General features: G+C 44.7%; 3 protein-coding genes across 5 annotated transcripts in view; all 3 read left to right on the top strand.

Moving 5' to 3' along the window:
• GRB10 (growth factor receptor bound protein 10) overlaps positions 1–14,270 on the top strand; it is a 138,901-nt gene extending 124,631 nt beyond the window's left edge. For 2 of the 3 annotated variants that reach the window (XM_052703513.1, XM_052703514.1), the window contains exons 12-18: positions 807–905; positions 3,482–3,559; positions 4,206–4,322; positions 5,199–5,265; positions 6,247–6,334; positions 10,240–10,333; positions 11,107–14,270. In XM_052703513.1, coding sequence (XP_052559473.1) covers positions 807–905; positions 3,482–3,559; positions 4,206–4,322; positions 5,199–5,265; positions 6,247–6,334; positions 10,240–10,333; positions 11,107–11,271 — 708 coding nt within the window. In that variant the 3' untranslated portion in view covers positions 11,272–14,270. The remainder of the gene's footprint in view (positions 1–806; positions 906–3,481; positions 3,560–4,205; positions 4,323–5,198; positions 5,266–6,246; positions 6,335–10,239; positions 10,334–11,106) is intronic. The other variant, XM_052703515.1, reaches the window with a different exon arrangement.
• Positions 14,271–14,552: 282 nt separating this feature from the next.
• LOC128091207 (SUN domain-containing protein 3-like) lies at positions 14,553–23,443 on the top strand. Its single transcript, XM_052704219.1, is given in 10 exon segments — positions 14,553–14,563; positions 15,722–15,874; positions 18,602–18,663; positions 18,809–18,869; positions 19,225–19,381; positions 20,367–20,451; positions 20,929–21,041; positions 21,773–21,943; positions 22,293–22,385; positions 23,090–23,443. Coding segments are annotated over 10 exon segments (1,086 nt in total). The 3' UTR covers positions 23,270–23,443.
• LOC128090845 (SUN domain-containing protein 3-like) overlaps positions 16,227–25,633 on the top strand; it is a 32,100-nt gene continuing 22,693 nt past the window's right edge. The window contains exon 1 of the mRNA XM_052703553.1: positions 16,227–16,376. The gene's annotated coding sequence lies outside the window, so the exon portion shown is untranslated. The remainder of the gene's footprint in view (positions 16,377–25,633) is intronic.

Raw genomic sequence — 25,633 nt, 5'->3', positions numbered from 1 at the left:
GCTTCGGTTTGACTTAGTAGAGGCTGGCTAAGGATATGTACTGAACTGATGGAAGCAGACATTTGGAAGGTACTCAGCGGGAAGAGCCCAAGCACTCCCTGCAGGACAGCATCATGCCAATATAGGCATTTCTGGTCCATTCAGGTCAAAGCCTGTCATTCCCTACAGGTACTGGGCACTTAATTTATGATCAGCTTCAGAAGCTGCCACTATCAGCAACTGAGTGCATTAGGCTAGAAAGTTGTAAGGGCTGATCTGTGATGCTTGCAACATGGAGGCCCACATGTGGAGATGATGAGAGTACTGCTCAGGAGATGCATAAAAATCTGAACATAAACAGCAGGAAAAGCTTTAAACTGCAGGAGAACTTCCAGAGTGAGTGATGACTGTATCGGAATGATGGTGGTACAGCAAAGAGGGTGTGGTAGGGAAGGATCTGGTCTCCGTATCTGATTTTTGAAGGCTTCTGAGTGTCTTAGAATCAGTTACTGAAACTTTGGGTCTCCAAACAAACAAAATCAGGTGTGCTCTTTGTTTCTCATTCTGAAATGACTTGAGTACCTTGTTCCTACAAACTGCAGGAATTGCAAGTATTACAGAGCTCTGAAGTTTATCTTGCTGGATCAAGCAGAGAAAGGAATTTCATTCAAAACTTGTTCAGCTTCTGATGAGGCTGAATTCAGAGCGATGTAAGCCTTCTCTGTCCAATTTGTAGACATATACTGTATCTGCCTTTATTTTACAGTAAACTTACAGTGTTGTTGGTTTTTACTGAATGGAGCTGAATTCTTTCTAATCCACTATAGCCCAACAGAGTAAGAAATGAAACAAAGGAACTGAGGTTGTTGTGTGCTGAAGATGAGCAAAGCAGGACATGCTGGATGACTGCCTTTCGACTCCTCAAGGTATCAGATTTCTTCTGTAAATAGAGCTACACCTGTTGTCAAGTTGCAGTTGCCATTTTTTTGCTCATTAAAAAATATCTACATGTTCTTGAATGTCGTCTACCTCCAAAATAACGGCTAAGAGCAGCATGCCTGATAGAACTGTCCCTCCCAAACTTTTAAGCACTGCACTGAGATGAATCCTCTGTGCATATGAATCCAGTATAATTTCAGAGTTCGAGGCAAAGGTATGTGAATGAACCAACAAAACTGTGTGACACTTATTTGCAAGTACCGTAAAGAAAACATTTTGGTTATGGTAAGTGAATATCTCACCTAGAACAGACTGCTTTCTACACACTTCTTAGTTTTTTCAATTTTTCGAAGGTTCAGCAATAACAAAAATAATAAATAACAAAAATAAGCCCCTCTGTCTCTATATTAAAGTTATTCATACCTGAGACTAAATAATTAAATTTCTTGATAATATGGAAAGAGGCTTCTCAGTACTTTTTAAACAAATTTACTGTAGGAAGAACTGAGGAGAAAGTTGGTTATTTTGTGCTGTTTGAAGCAGAAATTATTTTCTTTTTAAATCTATTCCTGAAGATGCTGCCTCAAAAACAACTATTACTTTGTTCATTCTACCTAAGTCCTACATCATGTTAAAGGGAATATACACCTATAAGAAAATAAAATATATAAAATATGTACCAGTTCTCTCTAATGGGTTGCCCATGAAAATCCCACTTCTCTTCCATGCATTTATCCTATCTCTAGTATTCTGTTTCAAAATCTAACAAAGAAATGTAATTTAAAAAAGTATGGGCATGTAGAAACTGGTACTGTGGTACCCCATACTAGATCCACCAAAACAGAAATGGAAACACTGAACTCAGTCAACTTTGGCTCTCTCTCTATAGTAAGCATATAATTCCAGATACTTGGAAAGAGCCAACCACAAAATCCCTCTACTTTATGTCAGGGAGCAAGGCTGGCCCCAGATACTGCAGTGGGAATGAGGCCAGGATGTGGTCCTCCTTGGACACCGTGTGCTGTCTGTGACTGCTGTCTGCCAAGCTGTGCCCAAGATGTTTTGTCATCGTTAGCACTGCAAGGAAGCCGCTAGGATGGGGACGCAGCTTCAAGGCAATGCCAGGATGTTCCTTGAGGCTGCTGTGGGCTCCATTTGCTTGGTCTCTTACCCAAATGACTACAGTTGCTTTTCCTGCCTAAGCAGCAGGCCACATCAGCAAAATCTGTGTCTTTCGCTCCACTCCAGACCTCTACAGCAAAATGCCCTTCTCCCTCTGTTGTTACTGTTATTTCTGATTTATACTTAATTTTTCATTGTGAGTGAGCTGCAGAGTGGATCAGTTAATTGTAGTGAATTGTGCGTTGAGGTTATCATTTATGGTATCATCAAAAGAAAGAAGAGTTTAGGTGCACTAATGATCCTGGAATGGCAAGGAAGAACCTCCCCAGTGTAGAGTTAGCTATTCATACTGAATGTGTAGACATGCATCTTATGTGTTCAGAAGCGTCTTTCTTTGCAGTGTGACCTGTGGCAAAAACAGTATGGCATTCAGTTTCTGTGCACTGGCATCTAACATTCATTGACCCTTATGCCAGGAAAAAAAAAAGATTTTGTTATTAAGAAACAGTGAAAGATGATTAAAGGTGTGTAGTCGGGGAAAATTAAGGCTGTGTCTCGTGGCTATGGCTGTCGCTCTCCTTTTTATTTACTTACAGATTCAGCTTTTGCTAATCATACAGTTTTACTTCATTAATAAAATTACATATACAACTTCAATTAGAACATTCTGTAAGCAGTGTTGATATACTTCAGTTATGCCCCTCTTGGGAGGGCACTGAGTAGATGTTCTCCTACTGTCCTAGCTACTAGTGTTTCTAAAACTGATCTCAGTGAAGGAGGGACATGAGTAGTTCACTCACTTTTTAAAGATGAGAAAAATACTGGAAGTGTTATTTTCTGTCAAAATTTATTAAAACATCGAGTGAATTAGAAAGCATTATAACATTATGAAAGCTGATTTCATCTTTGTGTTATCTTTTAGTAAACTTCTTATGCATATATATTTTATATTTATATATATTATATATAATATAATATATATAATATAATAAATATATAAATTATATATATATATTATTTTATATATATATATATATATATATATATATATTATAATATATATAAATAAATATAAATAAATATATATATATTTAATCTCAAATTATTGGAAGGTAAAAAGAGGAGGAGGTGATATCTGGACCTTGAGTGAAAGCTCGTATTCCATAAGGAATATAAGTTAATAGCTGAGAGTGGCAGAGATGAGCTGTGTATTTTGCTCAATCTTGTACAAGTGCCACCTTTTAAATAAAGTTATTGTGCATACTTACTGCTCTGTTCCCACCTGCCACTCACTATTCCTCAATGCAAATTGCTCTGGGACAGTTTCTGATCATGGAAATAAACCGACAGCACCTTGTTCCAGTTTAAGTGGAATCACTACATTTTTTTTTTTTCTAGGGCATACCTTTAAATAACAATTTATTCACTTTTCTGTTGACAGTATGGAATGCTGTTGTATCAGAATTACAGAATTCCCCAGCAGAGAAAAGCCATGCTTCCACACTTTTCCACTCCAGTAGTAAGTAATGTTTCCCTAATTACTGTGCTTAAAAAGATGTATTTACTTTTGCATTTTAAAAGTGGAAAATTTTACACTAAGAAATGTGAATTCAGCATTATGTAGCATATCAATGTAAAGTTCACATTTTTTATGAGTACAATTTATGTAGCTGGCTCTCCACTTATCTTAGGTTTACATTATCCACGTGAGTGAAAAATCTTGGATATGCCAGGCACTTAAGAGATGTACAGCACAGAGACATCTGGCTGTCCCTGCAGAAGCCAGCTTAGGTCTGGCAAAACACACTCTTAAATCTCATAAAAAGTGTTGGGCCAAAAGCTGACTGTTAGCTATCTAAAATAGAAGATGCTATATTTGGATCCCAGCTGGCCCTGGAAATGAGTGGGGTATGGTAATAGGGCAAGTGGGCAACCTGAACAACAGAAACTTTGGATCTTCTCCATTCCATATGGCCTATGAAGAAACACCATGTATTTTTGTGTCTGTTAATGTTTTTCAAGGGAAAGAAAATAAGCTATGTTTCCTGTGTTGTTGAAGGATAGCTTTGGAAAGTCTTCTGTAAGCAAAACATTTTGAAATGAAACTCTCTCAAGCTGGTTTTTTCTTTCCCTGTTTTTTGAAACAAGTGAAAATTCCTTTTCAGAGAAGTGTATCTGAAAACTCACTAGTAGCAATGGATTTTTCGGGGCAAATAGGAAGAGTTATTGAAAATCCTGTTGAAGCACAGAGTGCTGCCATGGAAGAAGGACATGCTTGGAGGGTAGCTATTTTCTCTTCTTTTCTATTTTTTTTTTTTTCATCAGTGTCTGTTGAGAGCCAAGACACAGAGCGTGCTATGATACTAGTGCAGTGCTGGTCATAGTATAGCTTAGATCCGACCTGAAACAATCACACTGCAAGCATGCAGATCTGAAAGTCAATATCCATCTTTAGCAAAACTGTCACATTCACAACAACCTTCTACCACTGCTTCTCTGTCCCCCTAGTGTCCAGAGGAAAGTTGAGGGGGAAAGCAGACTCACCAGAACTTTACTGCCAGTTTGCAAAACCAGTCTCTGAGGAGGAATATGTCAAATTAAATGCTTCCCCACATGGAAGAGTCTGGGGCTCTGACTAATGGCTTGCTCCCAGTAAGTTTAATTGCAGAATATACAAGAGGCAGAACCTCTTGCAATGAAAACTGATGTAACTTGTTTATAGTGTCTTGTGGACAGACAGCTGCAGTACAAGTTTTCCCCCATGCTCGTCTCTTAGGGAATAGGAGTCATCACTGAAGCACTAGCTAGTGCTTTATGTACGGGAGGGAAATACTGCTTGATTTACTGAGTGCCCAGTGTTTTGCCTGAGCAGAAACATATCAGATTTTTCTTTTTTTCTGTCATATTTTTTCTTTTCCTTTTTTTATTTTAAAGATACTGAGCTTTCACCATTAACATCTGGCTTGCGTTTTAAGCCAGCTGAACTGAGCTGCTGCTTGTAGATTAGTTCCCTTCAAAGTTGCATTTCTTTTTCTCATCCTGGCACTAAACTTGCCGAGCCCCAAGTTTCCTGTAAATTAAATCTGTATTGCATGTGCACTAATTCTCTTCTGTTGAGGTGTTAGTCTGGATTTAATGGTAATTCATTTTCTCTATAGAAACGTAGCACAAGAATGAACATCTTGGGTAGCCAAAGTCCACTCCACCCTTCCACACTGAGTACAGGTAAATTCTGCTGTTTGTAAGCATAGTGTAAGAGGCTTTTTTGAGTAAGCAAAAGATCATTTCCTGCAAAGATAGACTGCAATCTGTTAATGCCTTTATATGAAATACTGTGTTTTATGTTTATGAGTAACTTCTGTCATTAGTACGCCTACCTATAAAGACGTAACAGAAGAAAATCAGCTTTCTTGTAAGGCACGCTTAAGATTTGCTTCAATTTTAATCTTTTGAAACCCAGATTTTACAAAAATTGAGACTACATAATGTTTCCAGTAAAAAAAAAATAATAATCCAAAAGTCAGTTCTTCATTTTAAACAAGGAAGGTCAACAAGTGATTTGATAATCTTTTAAGTAGGAGTCTTCAAAATAGCCTTTATTCTGTAATGATTGCATGAAGTACAGATACCTGTGAGCCCTGAACGTCTCTTTGACATTGTAAGTTTATTAAAATAATAGGCAATTGCATATTAGTGTCCTGCATTGCTTAAGAGGGAACACAGGTATTCTGAGTTTTTATTCTGCTGAATAGAACTTAAACATATCATTAGAAAAACAATGAAGCAATAATAAAAACATCTGAGGATAAGTGCACCCTCAGAAGCACAATCTGAAGTGCTTTTCATTCTTCTAGAGTTAAAGGGACTGGGTTCGACCTTGTTAGCTCATATATTGTATTCCAAGAATTGTTCAGGTGCAGCATTTTCAAGAAATGGTGAAAGGGCACTGTATCACTACCCTGACCATGTATCTGCAAATCCTGCAGTCCATGGAGATGCTGCCTGTGCACTTGGTTTATCATGGTTATGCAACAGCTGGTGCATCTTCTTCATAATGATTCATTTTTATACTAATCAATTAAAGACGTTTCATGTTCTGCAACAAAACTATACCCACTTTTAAAATGTTTAAATAAATATCATGTGGAAGTAACTGGTACACCTTACTGTTTTTTAACCATTGCCTCTTTTCCCTCTCACCTCCAGTTATTCATAGGACACAGCATTGGTTTCATGGCAGAATCTCCAGAGAAGAATCTCACAGGATTATTAAGCAGCAGGGGCTAGTAGATGGGTAGGTATTGCTGTTGTTTGGTATTTATGATTTCATGGTAAGTACTGTGGATAAGAACATAACTTCTGCTGTAAGGGCTTACAGGTTTGTGAGCACTGATGGGTAACCTGACTCTTAGCAATCCCATTGTAACTTGCCTGGAATTCCAAAAGCCTGAGTACATGTTTGTAGGAGTAGGTTCTAACACTTAATCTGGAAAACATTAAGAATACACAACTTGTTGTTCTGTTGGGTGTTTTGTTTTTGTTTTTTTTTCAATAGAGGTAATCAAATTTTAGAGAATGTTAGAATTTGAAAACAATTAATTACTTTAACCTGCATTGAGGAAGTATTTCTTCAGACAAAGCTGTAATTATCCATTTGCACACACATTTGTAACCAGCTGTTTGTGCTTTTTTGCATGTATCAGAGCAGTTAATGATTATTTCTTCCTATTTATTTCTGTTATAAATGAAAGAAAGTACCTGTTCCATTTCTGTAAATTGTCTATAGCTGAGATTTTAAGTATTTTCTGAGCTTCTTTGTTTCACTTAGTAGCATGTAGCTATGGTAATTCTAGGGAAATTCCTTAAATTGGAGTTCAACAATGAATTATTTATTGGATGAGAAGAACACAGTTGTCTTCATTTCATTGATTTCACTGCCTGCAGGGTTTAGGTAGAAGTTTCCATATTGTCTTTTGAGGACTCAAACCTTGCAACAGCATTTTCTGACTCGGGAGCATAAATAATTTTTTTGATTCATGGCTTGTGGAGAATGAAACACATTAGAGAAATACTGCTTGTGCACATTCATCACGTTCATCAAACAGTGTTTTTAATTGTTTTTGTTTGTTTGCTTGTTTGTTTTTTGGTCAGTGTTGGTGGCCCAAAGCTATTGAGATTTGTATGAAAAAGATTTTAGCTATCAGACCAATAAAAGCAAAAGAGCACTGCTGAAGGCGGGCACAGCTGATCTGCAGAGTTTCTGGGTCTCTCATAACAGAACTGCTTGGCTATTTTGGGTCCATTTTGACACGATGCATTAAGAATCTAGTAGCCCATGCTTTCTTGAGTATTCATACGATCATTGACACCTTTGAGACTGTTCAATTTGTACTCAGACAACTCAGTCACTATGGAAGGCTGAGATTAGTTAGCATTCAGTTGTAGTGAGGTCATTCACTTACAGCAAAGGAATTGTATTACCTGTGTGTTCTGGGATCTGTAGGTGACAGTTTTCAGAACAAAAAAAGTCTTGTTTGTGTTTTCCTGCTATGTGTGTTCTTGAACAAAGGCAGCTAAAAAGTTAACACTGGGGAAGAATAGGGAAGGCTTCTAGTGGCTCTTGTTAACATATCCAGCGATGTAAATATGCAGGTGATGCTTCTATTCTTTGTTTGTTTCTTGAAGCTGTTTGTTGAGGGTATATCTGCATATGCAGTCATTGTTACTGCAGACAGGCTGTTTTTTTGCCAAAGAAGTGGCATAAACACCTGCAGGGTCAGTTGTGCTGAGCTCTGCATTGTACTCCCAGTTTATACTTTGCATTATCTGAAATAGCTAGATGAAAGGTAATTTAGAAATATCTGCAGGACCAGCTGGAGTAGGGCAGGGGCAGGTAAGATCTTTCTTGCTGAGATGAATCCCAATTTGTAAAGTCTTAGGCTCCTTTTCCACACATCTTGTCTTACTAGGAAGAAAAAGGAAAGTGAAGCATGTTTTCCCGTAGTGGCAAGACATGCCATCTCTTGGTATTGGAGTGATCCTGGTTACGATGATGCATTTTTGTGGTATTGACATTTCTCAATTGGCTCTGAGAAGCTAGGGTAAGTTCTTTCAGGTCCGTAAAGTACAAGCAGTTCTTGCAACTCAGCCTTGAAAGAGCATGTTCCTGCCTTAGTGGTTAGCCAGTAAGAGGGCTTGAGGCCTGCCCAACTACAACACTTGGCCATCTCACAAGTCCACTTGTGATTAGCATTCTGGGCCTTATGCCAAAGGGATATACTTTTTTCCTGTGGCATGGAGAGGTTCTCCTACCTCAGCTCATAAATGTTAAGGAGATGTTTTTGAGGACTTAAAATGTCTTTATACTTTTCCTTGCTAAAGTATAGACTTAACTATTGAATTAGGACTCTGTGGGTCAACTCAGAAGTGACAGTTCCATGGTGTGTGTTGTTGCTAGTTATAGTTCCTAAAGTAAGTTCTTTTCTGAGGATGCTGAGAGAAAAATAGTCTCTTGGGGGAAAATCAGCATGTGTTTTCCCCATCCTGGATCTTACTTAACTGAGAAATCATTTTAAGAAAGTAATGATCTTTTTCGGTGGAATTGCAGCCACTTAGCTTAAGTGTAATTTACTAACACTGAAATTCTGTAAACTAATGCAAGATATTGGAGAATCGGAACAAATTCTTGTATATTAAAATACAAAAGCTTCATGCATACGTAGGTCACCCTGAAAGTAATGCCTCCTATATCAGTTGCTCCAGAAGTAATGGTTTCTATTTATTTCTGTGGGAAAAAAAAAAAAAAAACACAGATACAAAGAGCACAATAAAAACTATTTGATAGAGCAAATTCTCAGCTACAAAACACCACTACTAGCTAAGCATTTTCACCAGTGATGAACAAGAGCTTGCATGCTGCACTCATAAAAATCTGTGCCAGTGGAAGTGACCCACAGTTTCACAGCTGCTATGATAGTGTTGTTGCCCACACAGTTCATCTTTTTTATGCCTAAACAAATGGATATCACAGTGTGCCAAACTGGGATTTCGTGGTGGGTGTGGTAGGACAGTCTAGCCAAGATGAGCAACGTGCTCCACCATCTATGAACTGCTATGGGGCCTGGTGTTACCATGTTACAGAGGAAATGTTATCTTCTCTTGCCTGAGTCTGAAAGCTTGAGCCTTCAGCTTAGTCAGCATTATGATGCAGCAGTCAAGAGTTGATGGTTTGCTTGGGTTCCAGGAAATCCAGAAGGATTGCCTCTTTCCTATTCCAAAAGACAGTACACATCACTTTAGCCACTGAGGGCTGTGTCTTGAACTTTTTCTCTGATGGAGAATTCACGTGTTGCCACTCCATAAACTGCCATTTTGACTCTGGCTTGCAGTGGTGACACTATGTCTTGTCACCAGTAAAAATGTGATCCATGAAGCTGACACCTTCAGCCTTTTATTGGTTCAGTGTCCTGACAACCTTGCACACCGTGTTCTCTCTGCCTCTGTATTTGAGTTTTTGGGGGCCCACTTGGTGTAAACTTTACAATATTCCGGTTTCCCACCATAGTTTCCAAAGTAGTTGAAGCTTATATTCAGCTCCATACACAGTTCTGTGGTTATGTTCTGGAGATTCATGCAGATTATCTTTCACATGACTGCTGCCCTGCTGAAACACATCAGTCACCATTTCACTGTGCTCACATCCACTGTTCCTTCTCCATAAATGTTCAGTAAACGTCAGTGGATGTCAGTGGGAACAGTTTCTTTTGCATGGAGGAATTCAGTGACTTAATCACTTGGCTTCATCCACACTTCCACATCAGATGCCATTCTGTCAGACTGCCCCTCTGCTGCCATCTGTTGCACGGCAGCAAAATGTAATGAAATACTGCTGAGAATGTTCAACCTCTACTGCCATACCATCACCATCTGCCTTTGACATCGTGGGCCAACATCATAAAATAGGAGGCATTACTTTCGAAGCAGCCCTCATACATAGGGGAAGAAATAATGACATGCATTCTTCACTTTTTCTTCTTCAGTTAGTCTTTCATAAGCCTGGTATAAAAATGAAAAGCAAACTGCCTGTTAAAGCAACTGAAAAAGAGTTAGGCAGCAGTATGAAACTACTCAGTACTTGTGATTATTAATGGAGAAATGGATTATTGTATTTACTGTGTGCTTAAAAATATTCTCTCCTAGGCTATTTCTTCTCCGGGACAGCCAAAGCAATCCAAAGGCATTTGTACTTACACTTTGCCATCATCAAAAAATAAAGCATTTTCAAATTTTGCCGGTAAGTAACTTTTTTTTTTTCTTTTCAAAACTGATCATAAAAAATAAAATAAACTTTAAACAGACAGTATTGGCATTATCCAGAGAGGCCTCTTTTTACCTACTAATGGCATGAACAGGCATGTTTCCATCAGGAAATGCAATTCTTTAGAATTGTCAAATGTCTGAATAAAATTCCATCTTAACATTACTTGGAAAACTGATTTAAGTCACTGAAGTATAGAAGTAATGCAATACAACTTGTGCTCTGTGACTGGCAGCAACAGCTGCACTTGTCTCCATATCACTTAGGCAACCTTAGAATAAGTTACAGGAAGTTTTAAAAATTTTATTTGGAATTTTATCCCCTAATGTTGAGCTTTAAAAAATGTTCTATTGAGATAGTAAGAGCCGGTTGATTTTGTCTCGGCCAGAAAGAGCAGCAGAAGTTTAAGATCATGCAGACCTGCTTATTGGTCCAAACCCTCTCATCTTTTCTTGCTTGCTAATTTTGGAAACAGCCATCAATTATTTTTGTGGTATTTTTGTTTTATGTAAAAAAAACCAGTGCTGTCTCTACAACGTAGAATTACTCTGCCCACCAGCTTTCATTTTTGTGCAGAAACGATTTCCAGTTGGCTTAGCATAAATTCTTTTCTAGCATTGTGCCTGGTTTCACACAGAACTCTGCACACCGGGCTTTCTGTGCAGTGCCCATCATTTATGTCATGTCACACACTTTTACTTGTCCTGTGTTTGCAACGCTTGCATCTTCTCATGTGCTAACTTGAAAAGGACGTTTTATTTCCCCAGTGTGAGGATGATGGACAGATATTTTTCAGTCTGGATGATGGGAACACCAAATTCAGTGATCTAATCCAACTTGTTGAATTCTATCAACTAAACAAAGGAGTCTTGCCCTGCAAACTCAAACACCACTGCATCCGAGTGGCCTTATGACCTCAAATTTGACTCTCACTGAAGACTGGATTTGCTAGAAGAGTAATTGTAAGAGAACGTTGATACTGGGGAATTGGCAGATTTGTAAGTTGGTAAAAATAAATAAAAATATTATGCACCTTGGGACTCTGAAAGGGATGGATTCGACAGGTGCCAACAGACCGACATTACTGGTTTGTCTAACACCTAAGAGTGATTGCTGCTGAGTGTCCCAGCATCCCAAAAATGGGGGGGGGGGGGGTATGTACAACCATTAGTAAATTTGAAACAAAACTGGAAACTATCTTGGCTGGGCCACTTAACAGGAACAAGTGTGAAGAGAAATCTTTGAAAAGAACTCTTGCCCTGGAATAATCTTGACAATTAAGACTAGTGTGTTTACTTTTTGTATTGATCACTTTTTTTGCACTCCTTCTTTGTTTTGGATATTGTATGCAGCCTATATTAGGAGCTGATGTGGCTTTTAAAATTCATGCAGGAGTTGGGTATTAATCTGCACCCTAAAATGTATGGAATGCTTCAGCCTAAACGGATCTAGAAGAAAATCAAGAAGTGTGCGTGTTGTGTGTCTGTGTGCGTGCCTGCGTGCGTGTGTGTCTCTGGAGACCTGAGGTTCCATGATCTGCAGATGTCTTTGAAGAAGCAATGAGGATACAATTCTAAAAGAACATACCACCATGCGTGCACTCTCAAAACTGTTGACTTGTAGCATTATGGCTGTAGTATGTTGGTGGCATATTAGTGGCACCCAGTCATGCGGAGACTGTATTAGATTCTATGCACAAACTTTTATTATTGAAGTGGTGATTTGTTTTTTACAGCCTTTTGACTGTTCTCCTGAGGAAACCTACTGTTACTAAATAGAATAGGACTGAATGACAATTGTATCTGAAATTTTTGTGAGAAGATTCTTCTGCAGGTAGTCTTAGTTCGGGAAAATGAAAACAAACAAACAAACAAAAACAACAGTTTTTAGCTTTATAGCTCCTTGAATTTTTGGACTGTTTCAAAGAGCAATTTCCATACTGTAAAGATACAGTGACACAAAGCTCTCTTGGGGAATAGGGCATAGAAGAAGTATCTCCCTTCTGCTTTTTGGTATGGCCACGAAAGTTTGCATGGTGAGAAAGAACATACTGAGAATGGAAACTGATTTCACTGGGATTTGCAATTGTGAACCAGCTGCTGGCAGTACCATCCACGGAGCTAACTGGTGATTCCTGTGTCGTACACGCTAATGCACACCGGTACCTACTGCAGACAAGCATATATCCTGCTTTGGTGCTGGTCTGTCATCAGAATTACTTTACTGTTAATGCTTAAATCAATTACTTAATGTTTACACAGTGATTCTTTCTGATGATAAATCAGTACTGAAATTAAACGAGTCCCCTTTCACTCCCTTAATTGCAAAAAGCATTCTTTGAACAACACAGTCCGTGCAGGAACTGTTACTGAATTAGCTTTCCAACACTTCATGCGGTTATCCGTAGTGTGAAATATTTTAGCCTGGGAACTTTCAGAACGTAGTGCAGAATGGAGCATTCTTGAGGTGGAGAACGATTCATGCAGACTCGTTCATCCTCGTTAATGTTTGCCACTGGGTTTGAAATCCTAGCCATCGGAAAGGTAGACAAGGAAGAAAATTCCACACCTTTAGGTCTTCATGTAGTGTTGAGAATAGCTTAAGACAAACCATAACCTGCCTGAGTCATCCATATCAGCTTATAACTATGTCAATGGTATAGAAACACTGTATTTTAGTTTACAGAACACATTTAGTATTTTTTTCCATTTAATGTCTAGATATAAAAATGAAGAAACTTGATTTTGTTTTTAGTAGAAACTTTTTTTTGGAATTGTACATAGTGAAACGAGTGTTCCTGCTTTCTAGACGATGTATTTTAAAACCTTGAAATTAAGCTAACTTCAGTCTGACTTCACTTTGCATGCTTCTATTTGGCCCCTATTAGGAGAAAAACGATTCTTGTATTGACTACATTACCAGTTTAATAAGACCATTTATGCTGTAGTTTTAAGTTCTTCTGTTTACATAGCTTAGTGACAGCCATGCATTTTCCCCAGTAGGCGGATAGTACTTGCAGTGTTTCGTATTTATAAAAAAAGAAAAAAAGAAAAACTTGCATCTTATTTAAATTGAGAATAAAAGTTTGACTATGAATCATGATTTTTGTATGTAGATGGTTGACTTAGTATTTTGTACTTTTCCCAGCTAAAGTGAGCTGTTTTGAGAAAATGACCACCTTCAAAGTGGCAACAATCTTACTTAAGCAGATCACTGCTTTGTCTTCTTTCTGCTGGAAAACAGTCGATACCACCTTAGTTTTCCAACAGATTCAGCTGGCTGCCAGCTCAGAATACCAAGGACTGAAGGACATTTGACTCTTATTTTTGTATTTAAATGACATGAATGTAAAGGGGATGCTCAGGGTTGTTTTGGAGCCTGTTGAATTTTTATCTTTTTGCCTGTGATTTTATTTTCTAAATAAATACTTCATGTAGCAATCTTGAATATGTTGAGAAGGAAAATGCCAAACCATTTTGGTAATGAGGTTACTAGTTAAGTTATGTTACGATAGGTGTTAAAAGTACAAAAAAACTTTTTATTTGTTAATTAATCTTGAAGAAACACGTGCCTCAGTTTAGATGTTTTGTCTTATCTTTTCTGCACTAAATACCTGACAGTTTGACCAATCAATGCACCTTTCCAGTGGCAAGACTTGCTTATCGTAAATTATATTGTCACAATGCAAGATTTAGTGACTGTAAAATGGAATAAAGTTTAAAGTTTCAGGGAATGCAAAAGGTATTAACTTAAGAGACAAAACCTTTATTCAATATGCTTTGCTTCATACTGTAAATAGCTTTTTGGCTTGTGAACCTAATTGTAATCTTTCAGGTATTTTTGTACAAATAAGGGACTGATATTCTGTTTCTTGTAATTAGAAATAAACGTTAATACAATGCTATTCATTTTATATTGGAATGAATGTCTTCTCTTGGGTGTGTCTGTGTTCACAGCTTATCTCTTGTCTTAATTCGGGGTTATTTGGGGGGGGTTATCATTAAACATCTCTTAAGAAGAGCTGAAAGGAAAACAATAAAATGCCTCTGTTTCCACTGTTCTGTGGAAATATCTGTGTTCAGTATGTCCTGTATCTAAAGAAGTTGTGCAGAACCTTTTGTTTGAAGAAAGTTATTTCACTATGTGTTACATTTGGAACGGACAAGAGGATGGCATTATATAAAAAAAAGGAATCATGGCGAACAGGTGTCCCTAAGCCTGCCCCGTGGCAGAGCAGCACTGCCATCTGCATGTCACTGCAACCCACCCGCAGCTGCGGCACGTGCAAAATGATGCCTGCAAATCTGGCCTGAGGTGTTTTCCTCAGCAGGTCCCTGTGCTGTCAGCACACTCCCAAGTACAGCATTAATCTGGGTCAGAGATGGGAATATGTAAGAGTTGAAAAAATTGCTGTGCCTGATAGGAGGTTTGTGCTGGTGTCACATTAGTTAGAGGAAATGGATAGTATCTGACATGATCAGGCAATGTCTGAACCCCCGTGAAGCCTTTTTGCATGAAGTTCACCTTGCAAAATACTGAAAAAATGCATTTGAACCTACAAGTAAACTGAAATCAGACAAGTGCTTTGCAGCCTTTAACTGCAGCACTTTCATCCTGATGCATGCACAGAAGCATAAAATTCTGTTTAAAACCAAATGGCTGCTTCAGCCTTGCACCTGCAATGAAGACCACCACCAGAGGAACCATTTCCCACCAAGGAAGTTGAACTACAGACAACTTCAGATTCAAGTCACTGCTAACTTAGTTACTCTTTAATCTGGTTTGTCAGTGACCACCTTGCATATTGCTTTGTGATTCAGTCATTGATTGTCTGACATCTTGGAAACTTCACAGCAGTTGGAGATGGTCCTTTGAATATCCCAATAATTTGGGATTAGTCTCAATATTCTCAAATATCATGCCTTTCTAACTTTAATTAGGTTTTGAGAAGCTAATATAACCACAACTATGTCCAAGAGCCATATGATTTTCATTACATATTGTGGGTAGTCACATCTGAGACCTCAAAATAAATCAGTTTGTACAACACTAATCTTGCAAACTCACAGCTGAAGATGTTCTGCTCTAATTGCTCGTCATTTCAAACAGGTGAGAGCAGATGTTTTTACTTTATCAGAAGTTGCTAAGCTGTGCCTAACAGGGTCCTACAACACTTCTTGGTTCGTCAGGTTGAACGGTTTTAATCAGGTGTTTGCTACATGCTGGCTGCAGGGTTCAGGTGCCTCAAGTTCCTAACAGGAAGGCGAAAGTATAAACAAAGCAGGCAGCTCTGAGTCAAGGTGCACCCTGGGTTTATGGACTCCAGTGCTGAGCCAAGATGCAGGCAGAAGTGTAACTCTTGAGAAAAGGGGAGCTCAGAAGAGCTAAAGAGGGAGAGGAGAAGGAAGGAGTGGCTGACACAGCAGAAGGCTGTGCTGCCATTCAGCGAGATCTGAACAGCCTGACGAGCAGAGTTTAGTGACACCTGAGGAGGAACAACAGCGTGCGTCACTACAGGTGAGGGAACGACGTGCTGGAGAGAAGCTCTGTGTGGAACGGCCTCGGTGTCCCGGTGGGCAACGGGGTGGCTGTGAGCCAGCCTTGTGGCCAGTGGGATCCTGGGCTGCCTTCCGAACAGCGCGGCCCGCAGGTCAAGGGAGGTGATCCTCCCCCTCTCCCCTGCCCTGGTGAGGCCGCATCTGGAGTACCGTGTCCTGGGGAGCATCTCCCTCATGGGGAAAGGGTGCGAGGGCTGGGCCTGTTCAGCCTGGAGAAGAGAAGGCTGAGGGGGGATCTTATCACCACTTGTAAATATCTAATGCACAGTAGTCGAGTGGGTGGGGTCAGGCTCTTTTTGCTGGTGCCTACAGCCAGGATTAAGGGGCAACGGGCACACGGAGGAACAGAGGAAATTCCATGCGAACACGAGGGAATGTTTCTTGACTGTGTGGCTATCAGAGCAGTGAACCAGGCTGGACGCTTTCCTGGGTAGCCCACCACAGGGAACCTGCTTTAACAGGTGCTCGGCACGGAGCGGACGCACTCCGCACTGCAGCAGGGAATCGCCTCGGCTTGACGGGTGGCCCTATTAGAGAGCACTGCCGGCCGCCATTGTCCTCCGCGCGGCAGCAGTAAACTGACGCCGAGGCGGCGGAGCCAGGAGCAGCGGGGGACCGCCCCTGCGTGTATAACCTGCTGCGGGCCGCAGGGAGCAGGGCGAGCTTACGGGGCACGAGACGGCAGTGGGCTGGGCGGAGAAGCGGGGAGGCACGGCAGTGTGCAGGGGGCCTGGAATCTCTGCCCACTAGTAGAACTGCCGCCTGCCTCCCGGATAACGTATCTCACCGTGGTGTCCACCGGGTGGAACGGCCTGGGGAGAAATACAGTGGTGACTCAGAGCCCCTGCCTGAAGAAGTGGAAGTTCAAGTCTGTGGCTGCAGCAAGTGACTGAGTCCGTTGGTGCCGGAGAAGGCAGGCAGGAAGGCAAGCTGCCTGAAGTGCGAGCAGGTGGATGATGTGCTGCATATGGTGGCTGCACTCCAGGAGGACGTTGAGAGGTTCAGGAGTATCAGAAAGCGTGAGCGGGAGGCAGGCTTGTGGTGTAAGCCTCTGAGAGGTAGATGTGGGGGTGATACTCATCAGGCAGAGGTGGGCCCCCTGCCCTGCCGTTGCCGAGCAGATCGAGGCTGTTTGAGAGAAGAGGAGGAGTGGAAATGGGTCCCGGCCAGGCGATGTAGGCAAGCGCCGTCCCGACCAAGCTCAGTTCCCCAGGTGCCTCTGCAAAATAGGTGTGAGGCCCCGGAACTCAAGGGAGAGGTGGATCAGGGTGTGGGGGAAGGTCCACTTGGGAGGTTGTCCCGGGCGAAGCAGTCGACCTCACGCGTCAAGACTGCCTCCACCTGGAAGGAAAGAAGGGTGGCTGTCATTGGCAGCTCCCTGCTGAGAGGAGCGGAGGGCCCTGCGTGTCAGCTGCACCCTACCAGTAGGGAGGACTGCTGCCTCCTTGGGGCGCGGGTCAGGGACGTTTCTGGGAAACTTCCTGGTCTCATTGGCCCTTCTGATTATTACCCCTTATTGACAGTTCAGGCCGGCAGTGATGAAGTCACTGAGAAAAGCATGAGGACTATGAAAAAAGACTTCAGAGGACTTGCGTGGGTAGTTGATGGAGCGGGTGTGCAAGTGGTTTTTTCTTCTGCCCCTTCCGTGGCGGGGAAGGATACCAAGAGGATCAGCAAAAGCCACCTCACAAACAAATGCCTTAGAGGTTGGTGCAAACAGAAGAATTTTGGTGTTTTTTTGACCACAGGATAATTTACTTGACATCTTAAAAAAGGCAACAACTGACATGCATGTACGTGCGTGGAAATTCTCACAAGCAGGGAGAACTACGTGCAGTTTTTTCCTGTTGGTGCTTTCTACCAACATCTGTGGTCCTTCACGTCTGCTTGTGCCGTGGCTGTAAAGAAGCGCTGGCTGACAGTAGGAAGACAGATATAGGAAAGCATTGGAAAAGTCTGGGTACCCGGAGTGAGACATCTGATGTACAGGGCATCAAAAGCAGGGACCGAAAAGGCAGGCGGCTTGTAGCTCCCAGCCCGTTCCCCTTCAGCAAAATCCTACCAAGCAGGCTGCTGGGCAGGAGGTGTTTGGTTTTTTTTTGACCTTGTAGGATCTTTTCCCCTGCAGGCAGGAGGTGCAAAGCCTGTTCCCTGTCCCTCAAAACATGGCGCTGCCTGCTCTGCGGTGACATCACTGACCATTGTGAAGTCACAGAGGGCCCTCAGCACTGAGGCAGCTTGTCCCCGCCCTTGGCCACTCTCGGTCCTGACGGCATAGCTGTTGGACAGGGTTTGGCTCACTCCTTGCGAGCTGCGTCTTTTGTGGCTTGTGCTTCGAGCTGCGTCTTTTGTGGCTTGTGCTTCGAGCTGCGTCTTTTGTCGCTGTGCTTCGAGCTGCGTCTTTTGTCGCTGTGCTTCGAGCTGCGTCTTTTGTCGCTGTGCTTCGAGCTGCGTCTTTTGTCGCTGTGCTTCGAGCTGCGTCTGTCTTTTGTCGCTGTGCTTCGAGCTGCGTCTTTTGTCGCTGTGCTTCGGAGAAATGGCGAAACGACAGCAAGGCAGGCGTGGGAACCGGTAAGGATATGGTTCCTTCCCAAGTTTTAAACATCTGTTGCTCCGTAGTCGTCTTCTGCACTGTACAGATACGGCCTGCTTCACCGTTCTTCACCACGCTTCTCCTTCTTTGTAGGCAACCTAAGGCTTGGAAGACAGTTTCCCTGCTGCTGTTCACCGTGACTGTGATGTCCTTCGGTGAGTCTCAGTAGAGCTCTGATTTGAGGATGCTTCTTTCGGAAGCCTCCAACAATTTGTTCTGCCCAGGGATAGGGGAGTGGGCAGCCCAAGGCAGAACATTTATAGAGGTGATTTATGGAGAGCTTTGTGGAATTCCTGGCAGGTGTTTACTGCGTTGGAAGTCTTGCTGGAGGCTCAAGAGCAGTGGAAAAAAAGACTTCACGGTAAGAAAAGAATCTCCCTTTGGCTGGACTCTTCTCTAGAGGAGCTCTGCCCCTTGTCCATGACCACTTGTTACCCGAGTCCAACTTCTGTGACCAATGCCCCGAGTTTCTCCCCTTCCCCATTCGAGCTGCTATCTCTCCATGTCCGTTAGTTCCCCCAAAGTTAGCCAGGAAGCCAGGAAGCAGCTTCTCGGTCGGGAGCTCTTGGAGCTTGCCAACCAGTATTGTCAACTCTCTATTAAACCTCGGTTACCCTGTCGTCACGCGGAGTGAGGCTCGTTCTCTGCCTCACATCTCACGGCTTGTGAGAAGACAGCTGTGTGCGCTGTCTCCATCAATTACCTGCTGTCTCTAGGCTGGTGGGTGATGATCTGGAAATGCTGAGGGTGGAACAAGAGCTCGAGAAGATCCAGCAGCAGCTTCGTTTCCTGCAATGGGGAGCAAAGGACATCACCCTGCGTGCTCTCCACGAGGCCCTGAAGAGAACTGAGCTCCCAGGCTTTACCGGCGAGGTAAGAGGACATTGCAAAAAGCTCTGCTGAGAGAGTTCTTTCGCCACTGTGGCATTATATCTCTCTAGCGTTCCCTGTCACAGACAGCTAAAAGGCTTGTCCAGCAGGAAGAAATGCTGGTGCATCACCATCGGTCCTTTTCTCTGTTGCTCCGGAGCTCTTGTGGGGGAAAGGAATGAACTCTGATGGGAATTTCAGATGCCTTTTAGTTGTTTCTTGCTCTCTGTCAGTCCTTCCCTGCACCTGCTGCTGTGCATGAGGTGGCAGGTTCCCCTGGAAGACCTGTAAGCCAGCACCCTGAGTTGAGCCCGGCTGCCCTGGGTGCCTGGGGCCTGTGCAGATGCACAGGAGACGCTGTGTTTCAGCCTCCCCGTGGGGCATCCAGTCTGAAGGCTGTTCTGGTTTCAGAGCCCTTGCTCCGTGGACACCGTCTCTTTTGGTGGCTTGAGCTCGCACGGCCCCAGGTCTGCCCGAAGCCTGAGCTGACGGTGATTCCTGTGATGGGAATCTCAAAGGCCATGTTAGCCCGAGGCCTGGCAGGCATTAGTTCCTTCTGCGTTTTGCCTTTCTTCCCCATTGCAGTAGGCAAGCTCTGTCTTCTGCTTTAAGTTAACTCTCTGTGTGTGGCTGGCCTGCAGCAGTTGTGGTGACCTCTGGGCAATCCCTGCCTCGTGCCTGACTCGAGCCCCATCTCCTGGCCAGCAGGACTGTCAGCGCAGCCTGCCTGTCATGGGGCATCTCGACAGGAAAAGCCCATTCGTGCCGCATCCGTGTCCAGTGCGCTGGAGTGAGCAGCCTCTCTGTTCCCGTGCCAGATGGTCATAGTAGAGCTCTGGAGGTTCGCAGGCAACTCCCAGGCAGTGTGAATTACATCCAAGTGGAGCAGCCGAGTTTGCTTTGGCAGGCTTTGTAGGGGAGCTGGGAGGCAACTCTTTTCCCTTTTCTTTTCCTTCTGACGAGCGCTCTCCTTTGTCTTCCTTCCCAGGCTGTTCAAGAGATGATCAATCAAGTCCTGGAGAAGCTGGAAGAAAGCCCATTCCAGATGCGTAATTATGCCAGCAAAACTTCAGGTGCCGTTAAGCTGTAGAAACAACCAGACCACAGATGGTGGTTCCAAAGGGCGTCTTGTCCAGTTTGACAGGATGGGCATTTGGGCAGGGTAGGGGAGAAGGGGTGAGGAGTGAATGGCCACCGTGTGCCCTGAGAATGTGCTTGCTGAGAGAGCCTTCAACGGGCTGGAGCACATCTGAAAAGTGCTACTCCTACTTGGTGTTGTTTCTCACGTGACTGCTCAGCTGGCTGTCAGTTTATGTGGCCCCTTAGGATAGCTGAGTGAGTCCCTGCATTGTGTTGCAGAGGGATACGGCAGGTGAGAACGAGGGGAATATCACTGTTGGGGATGTATGGCTGCCTTTGAAACTCTTTTGAAGAGGACAGTGCAAAGGCAGCCGGCATTTCTGTGCAGCTGTTCATGTGGAAAACAGAGTCAGCAGCCCTTGGTTCCTCCTGGCCTTGCTTGACCACTGTGCCCGTGTTTTTATTTGCAGGCGCTGCTATCGTTCGTTCCAAGACTTCTCCCTCCTGGATTGGAAGCGGGAAAGCCTTCTGGCACTCGTTGCTGCTGACACCATATATGAGGCCTCCTGAGATTATTCTTGAGGTAAGAACAGTGTGAAACAGAGGAAGAACGGTGCGGGGCAGAGGGGGCCATACGCCCTGCTGAGGGTTGCCTTTACCCTTGTCTTCACCCCTTCTTGCGAGGACCTACTCCCTTCCTGTGTATCCCGGCAGAGAATTTCTTCTGCCAGACTGCCCCAGGTCCTCTGTGGAAGCTTCTGCCAGGCTAGCTTGCTTGTCTTCCCAGCCATTGTGGAGCTGTCTGGCCGGCACTGAAGGGGAACCCATAAGGTTCCACGAGAGATCCGGGCTGCGAGAACGCTGGGGCTCTTAATGAACCCCAGAGGGCACGGAGGGCGTGCACTGCAGGAGGGCCCCTTGTTGTGTTTGCCAGCCCATCCTGGCACTGCTCCTGAGCTACCTGCACAAGTCGGAGCCCTGGCTGGTGCCGGGGGAAGGGGGTGGGACTGAATGAGAGGGAGCGATTGCTTCCCCTTGCAGGAAAGGCTCGTGCAGGTGGGCCCTTCTTTGCCCCGGGCAGGTGCCTTTCAGCCACAGCAGCCCCTCTTTTTTATTTTTTGCAAGCTGCCCCACAAAAGAAGGAGCCCAAGAGCTTCTGCAGGTTGTGCACCCAGCTCACCGCCATGCCCGTATGCCTGTGCTTTGGAGCAGAGCTGGTGGGCCAGTACACCTGCAGAGCCCCTGATGCTGCAGCAGGATTTTCAGCCAGGACGCTCTTTTGCACATGAACGCTGTTTCTTCTTCTCTTTTCAGCCTGACAATCAGCCAGGTAACTGCTGGCCCTTCCCAGGAAGCCAAGGGCACGTCCTCATCAAGTTGCCCAGGGCCATCTTTCCCACGGCAGTTACGTTAAACCATGGAGTTCCAGCAATGGCCTACCATGCAGACAGCACCTCCAGTGCTCCTAAGGACTTTGCTGTCTATGTAAGTGATTCCTCTGGGATGTGGCAGTAGTTTTGCGTAGCGTTTGACGTGGAGGGTGGTTGCAGATCCAAGAGGGCTGCTGCGTGCAGTTCTTCCCTGCACAGGGCGAGAAACAAGCTCCTCAGAGTTGCTCCATTTCCACAGCGTTCCTTTTTTGTCCAAGGTAGCACAGCAAAGAAGGTTTCCCGCTCTTGGGGCGAGTTGGTAGTTTGAGAGGCAGAGGGAAAGGGAAGTGGCACAGTGGATGGTCCTAGACCACCTTTGCTGCAGAAAGTCCTGTGGGGCACTGTGATCCTCTTCCAGCAGCGCATCCCACTGTTCTGTTTTCTCCACCCCTGTCTTCCTGTAGGGCCTGCAGGAAGAAGGTGACAAGGAAGGAACTTTGCTAGGAGAGTTCACCTTCACGCCAGGCCAGGATCCCAGTCAGACCTTCCAGCTGCAGGTAAGGTTACAAAGAGGGACGTGAAGCGTGGGAGAGGAGAACCGCGGTTGGCTGGGGAAAAGCTTCCAAGCCTGAGGCGTATGAGGGCCCTCTTGCATGTCTGCTGCTGCCTCTATACTGCCTGCATATGCCCGGACCGCTGGGCTGTTTCTGTTTCCTTCTGGCTTTTAAGCTGCAGAGCTGCTTCAGCTTATAGCACCGCTAAGCTCCAGCTACACTTGCAGCAGAAATTGCCATGACCAGGTGGCTTCCAATTGCACACAAGCGGCTGCCTCACGTAGGGTGCAGTACTGTTGGCGGGCTACTTTCACACTGGGGATGTGTGGCTTTCCAAGGATTTTGTCGTTGCCGGTAATGGGCAGCATCAGGGAGGCCATTCTGATGGGTGACATTCTGGAGAAAGCAATGAGACTTACGACCCCTGCGTTTTTCTGTGTGAGAACACACACTCAAAGCAAGTGCAAAGAACTTGGCTGTGTATTTGCTGCAGCTTTTGGTAGCTGTTTATTTCTTTAAAACTCACGTGGCCAAAGAGGTGGAGCAGGGTAAGAAATGTCTTGATTGCGCTATGGCAGCTTATCAGCGTGTCAGAAGACCTAGCAAGGCAGACTGAAGTAGGATTTTGCGTGAGTGTGTCACTCCTGCATTGTCAGTGGCCAAAGAGGAGAGAGGAAAACACAGTTCATTTCTTTTTCTCATTGCAGAACAAGCACTCCGGGTTCATCAATTACATCAAGCTGCGAGTGCTGAGCAACTGGGGCCACCCGGACTACACGTGTGTGTATCAGTTCAGGCTCCACGGCAATCCAGCCCCTGACGGTGAAGCTAAGGGAAAGCCACTTGGTTCACCTTTCGTGGAGGAGTCTCCAGATCTGAGCCCGTGACAGGGGCACAAACCCAGGGGACAAAAAGAGAGTGGCAACAAAAATTACCCTACCTTCTAACAGCGCGGCACATCCGGCCTCAGCTCTGTGACTAACAAGGCAAGGCATGATGTGGGCCGTGCGCTCCAGGAGAGGGGGAAGGGAGACAACACGTGTGTCTGACAACAAAGAAAACCAACCAACAACAAAAACAAAATCAATGGCAACTGTCTGAGGAGGAGCTGAATTTACTGAATCCAACAAAATCAAACAAAATGAGAGAGACGGAAGTATCCAAAATACAAGATCTCATGTTAGAAGACTGCAGGGGAAGCACGTGCTTTTCTCCGTGGCAAACCAAGAGTGGGAAGAAGAGGCTGGTGTCCTGCCAGTAGCTCCACCTTTCCTCCTCTGCGCGCTAGGTCCTCGGGAATGCCGCTCCTCCCCTCCCATCCGAGGACCCCACGTGCCCATGAATGGCAGTTCAAGGAACCAGAACATTAACTCTTTAACTCCCACTATTTTACGTGATCTTCTGAGGTGGAATATCAGCAACAAAAATCACAAAGCCACAATGTTAACATCAAATAAAACATCAATTCATTCAACTTTTTTCCCATGTTGAGTCTCTTTTGTCCATCGGAGTAACTGTTAAGAGATCTCCCTATTGTCTATCTCGCCCCATAAGCCTTTTCATTCCCTTTTCTCCTGCTCTCCTGTTGGGGAGGAGGAGGGAGGGAGCGGCTGACAAGGACAAGGATGTTGAGGAGAGCTGGCGGCTCTTCAAAGATGCCCTCCTGGAAGCACAAGTGGTCTCCATTCCTCTGAATAAGAAAGTGGGCAGGCGAGGTAGGAAACCGGCATGGCTCAGCAAGGACCTGCTGAGAGAACTGAGGGCGAAGAAAGGGGTGTACAAGCTCTGGAAACAAGGCTGTGTCACCTGGGAAGAGTACAGGGATGCCGTCCGGACTTGCAGACGTGGGATCAGGGAAGCCAAGGCGCAGGCAGAACTGAACTTGGCAAGGGACGTGAAAAACAATAAGAAAACCTTCTACAGGTACATTGGCCAGAAGAGAAAGGCCAAAACGGGCGTACCTACTTTGGTAAATTTAAAAGGAGAACTGGCTTCAACAGATGAAGAGAAAGCTGAGGTGCTGAATGAGTTCTTCACCTCGGTCTTCACTGGTGGCCCGGATTCTAGTCTTTTTCCCGTCCCTGAACCCTGCATCCCCAAACCTCTGTGTGGGGACCAAGGAGGTAAATCCCTCCCCACTGTAAGGGCAGAGCAAGTCCGAGAGTGCCTCCTTAGACTGAATGAATACAAGTCTATGGGGCCGGATGGCGTGCATCCCAGGGTCCTGAAGGAGCTGGCTGAGGTGGTTGCCGAGCCGCTCTCCATCATATTTGAGAAGTCGTGGCTGTCAGGTGAGGTCCCGGATGACTGGAGGAAGGGTCACGTCACTCCCATATACAAGAAGGGGAGCAGGGAGGACCGGGGAACTACAGGCTGGTGAGTCTCACCTCCGTGCCTGGGAAGATGATGGAACAGATCCTCCTGGACAACATGCTCGATCACATAAAGAATGAGCATGTGATCCGAGACAGCCAGCACGGCTTCACCAAATGAAGGTCATGCCTGACTAATCTTGTGGCCTTCTATGATGGCGTGACGGCATTGGTGGACGAAGGGAAGGCGACCGATGTCATTTACCTGGACCTGAGCAAGGCCTTTGACATGGTCCCCCACCACATCCTCATCTCCAAGTTGGAGGGAAGTGGATTTGATGGGTGGACAACCCGATGGATAAGCAATTGGTTGAAAGGCCGCAGACAGAGGGTGGTGGTCAATGGCTCTATGTCCAGGTGGAGGCCGGTAACAAGTGGTGTCCCCCAAGGGTCTGTCTTGGGACCGGTGCTCTTTAACGTCTTTATTAATGACATCGATGAGGGAATTGAGTGCACCCTCAGCAAGTTTGCTGACGACACCAAGCTGAGTGGTGCGGTTGATACGGTGGAAGGAAGGGATGCCATTCAGAGGGACCTCGACAGGCTGGAGGGCTGGGCTCGGGTGAACCTAATGAGGTTCAACACGGCAAAGTGCAAGGTTTTGCATTTGGGCCGGAAGAACCCCAGGCACCCGTACAGGCTGGGAGGAGTGGTCCTTGAGAGCAGCTCGGCAGAGAAGGACCTGGGGGTCCTGATGGACGAGAGACTGAACATGAGCCAGCAGTGCGCTCTGGCAGCTCGGAAGGCAAATGGGATCCTGGGCTCCATCAGGAGAGGGGTGGTCAGCAGGGACAGGGAGGTGATTGTCCCTCTCTACTCGGCTCTTGTGAGGCCCCATCTGGAGCACTGTGTCCAGGTGTGGAGCCCTCAGTACAAGAA

This window comes from Tympanuchus pallidicinctus, unplaced genomic scaffold, assembly GCF_026119805.1.
Source record: "Tympanuchus pallidicinctus isolate F22 unplaced genomic scaffold, pur_lepc_1.0 scaffold5, whole genome shotgun sequence".
Classification (NCBI taxonomy): Eukaryota; Metazoa; Chordata; class Aves; order Galliformes; family Phasianidae; genus Tympanuchus; species Tympanuchus pallidicinctus.
Note: the sequence above shows the minus strand (reverse complement) of the source record. Positions and strands in the feature narration are given on the sequence as shown.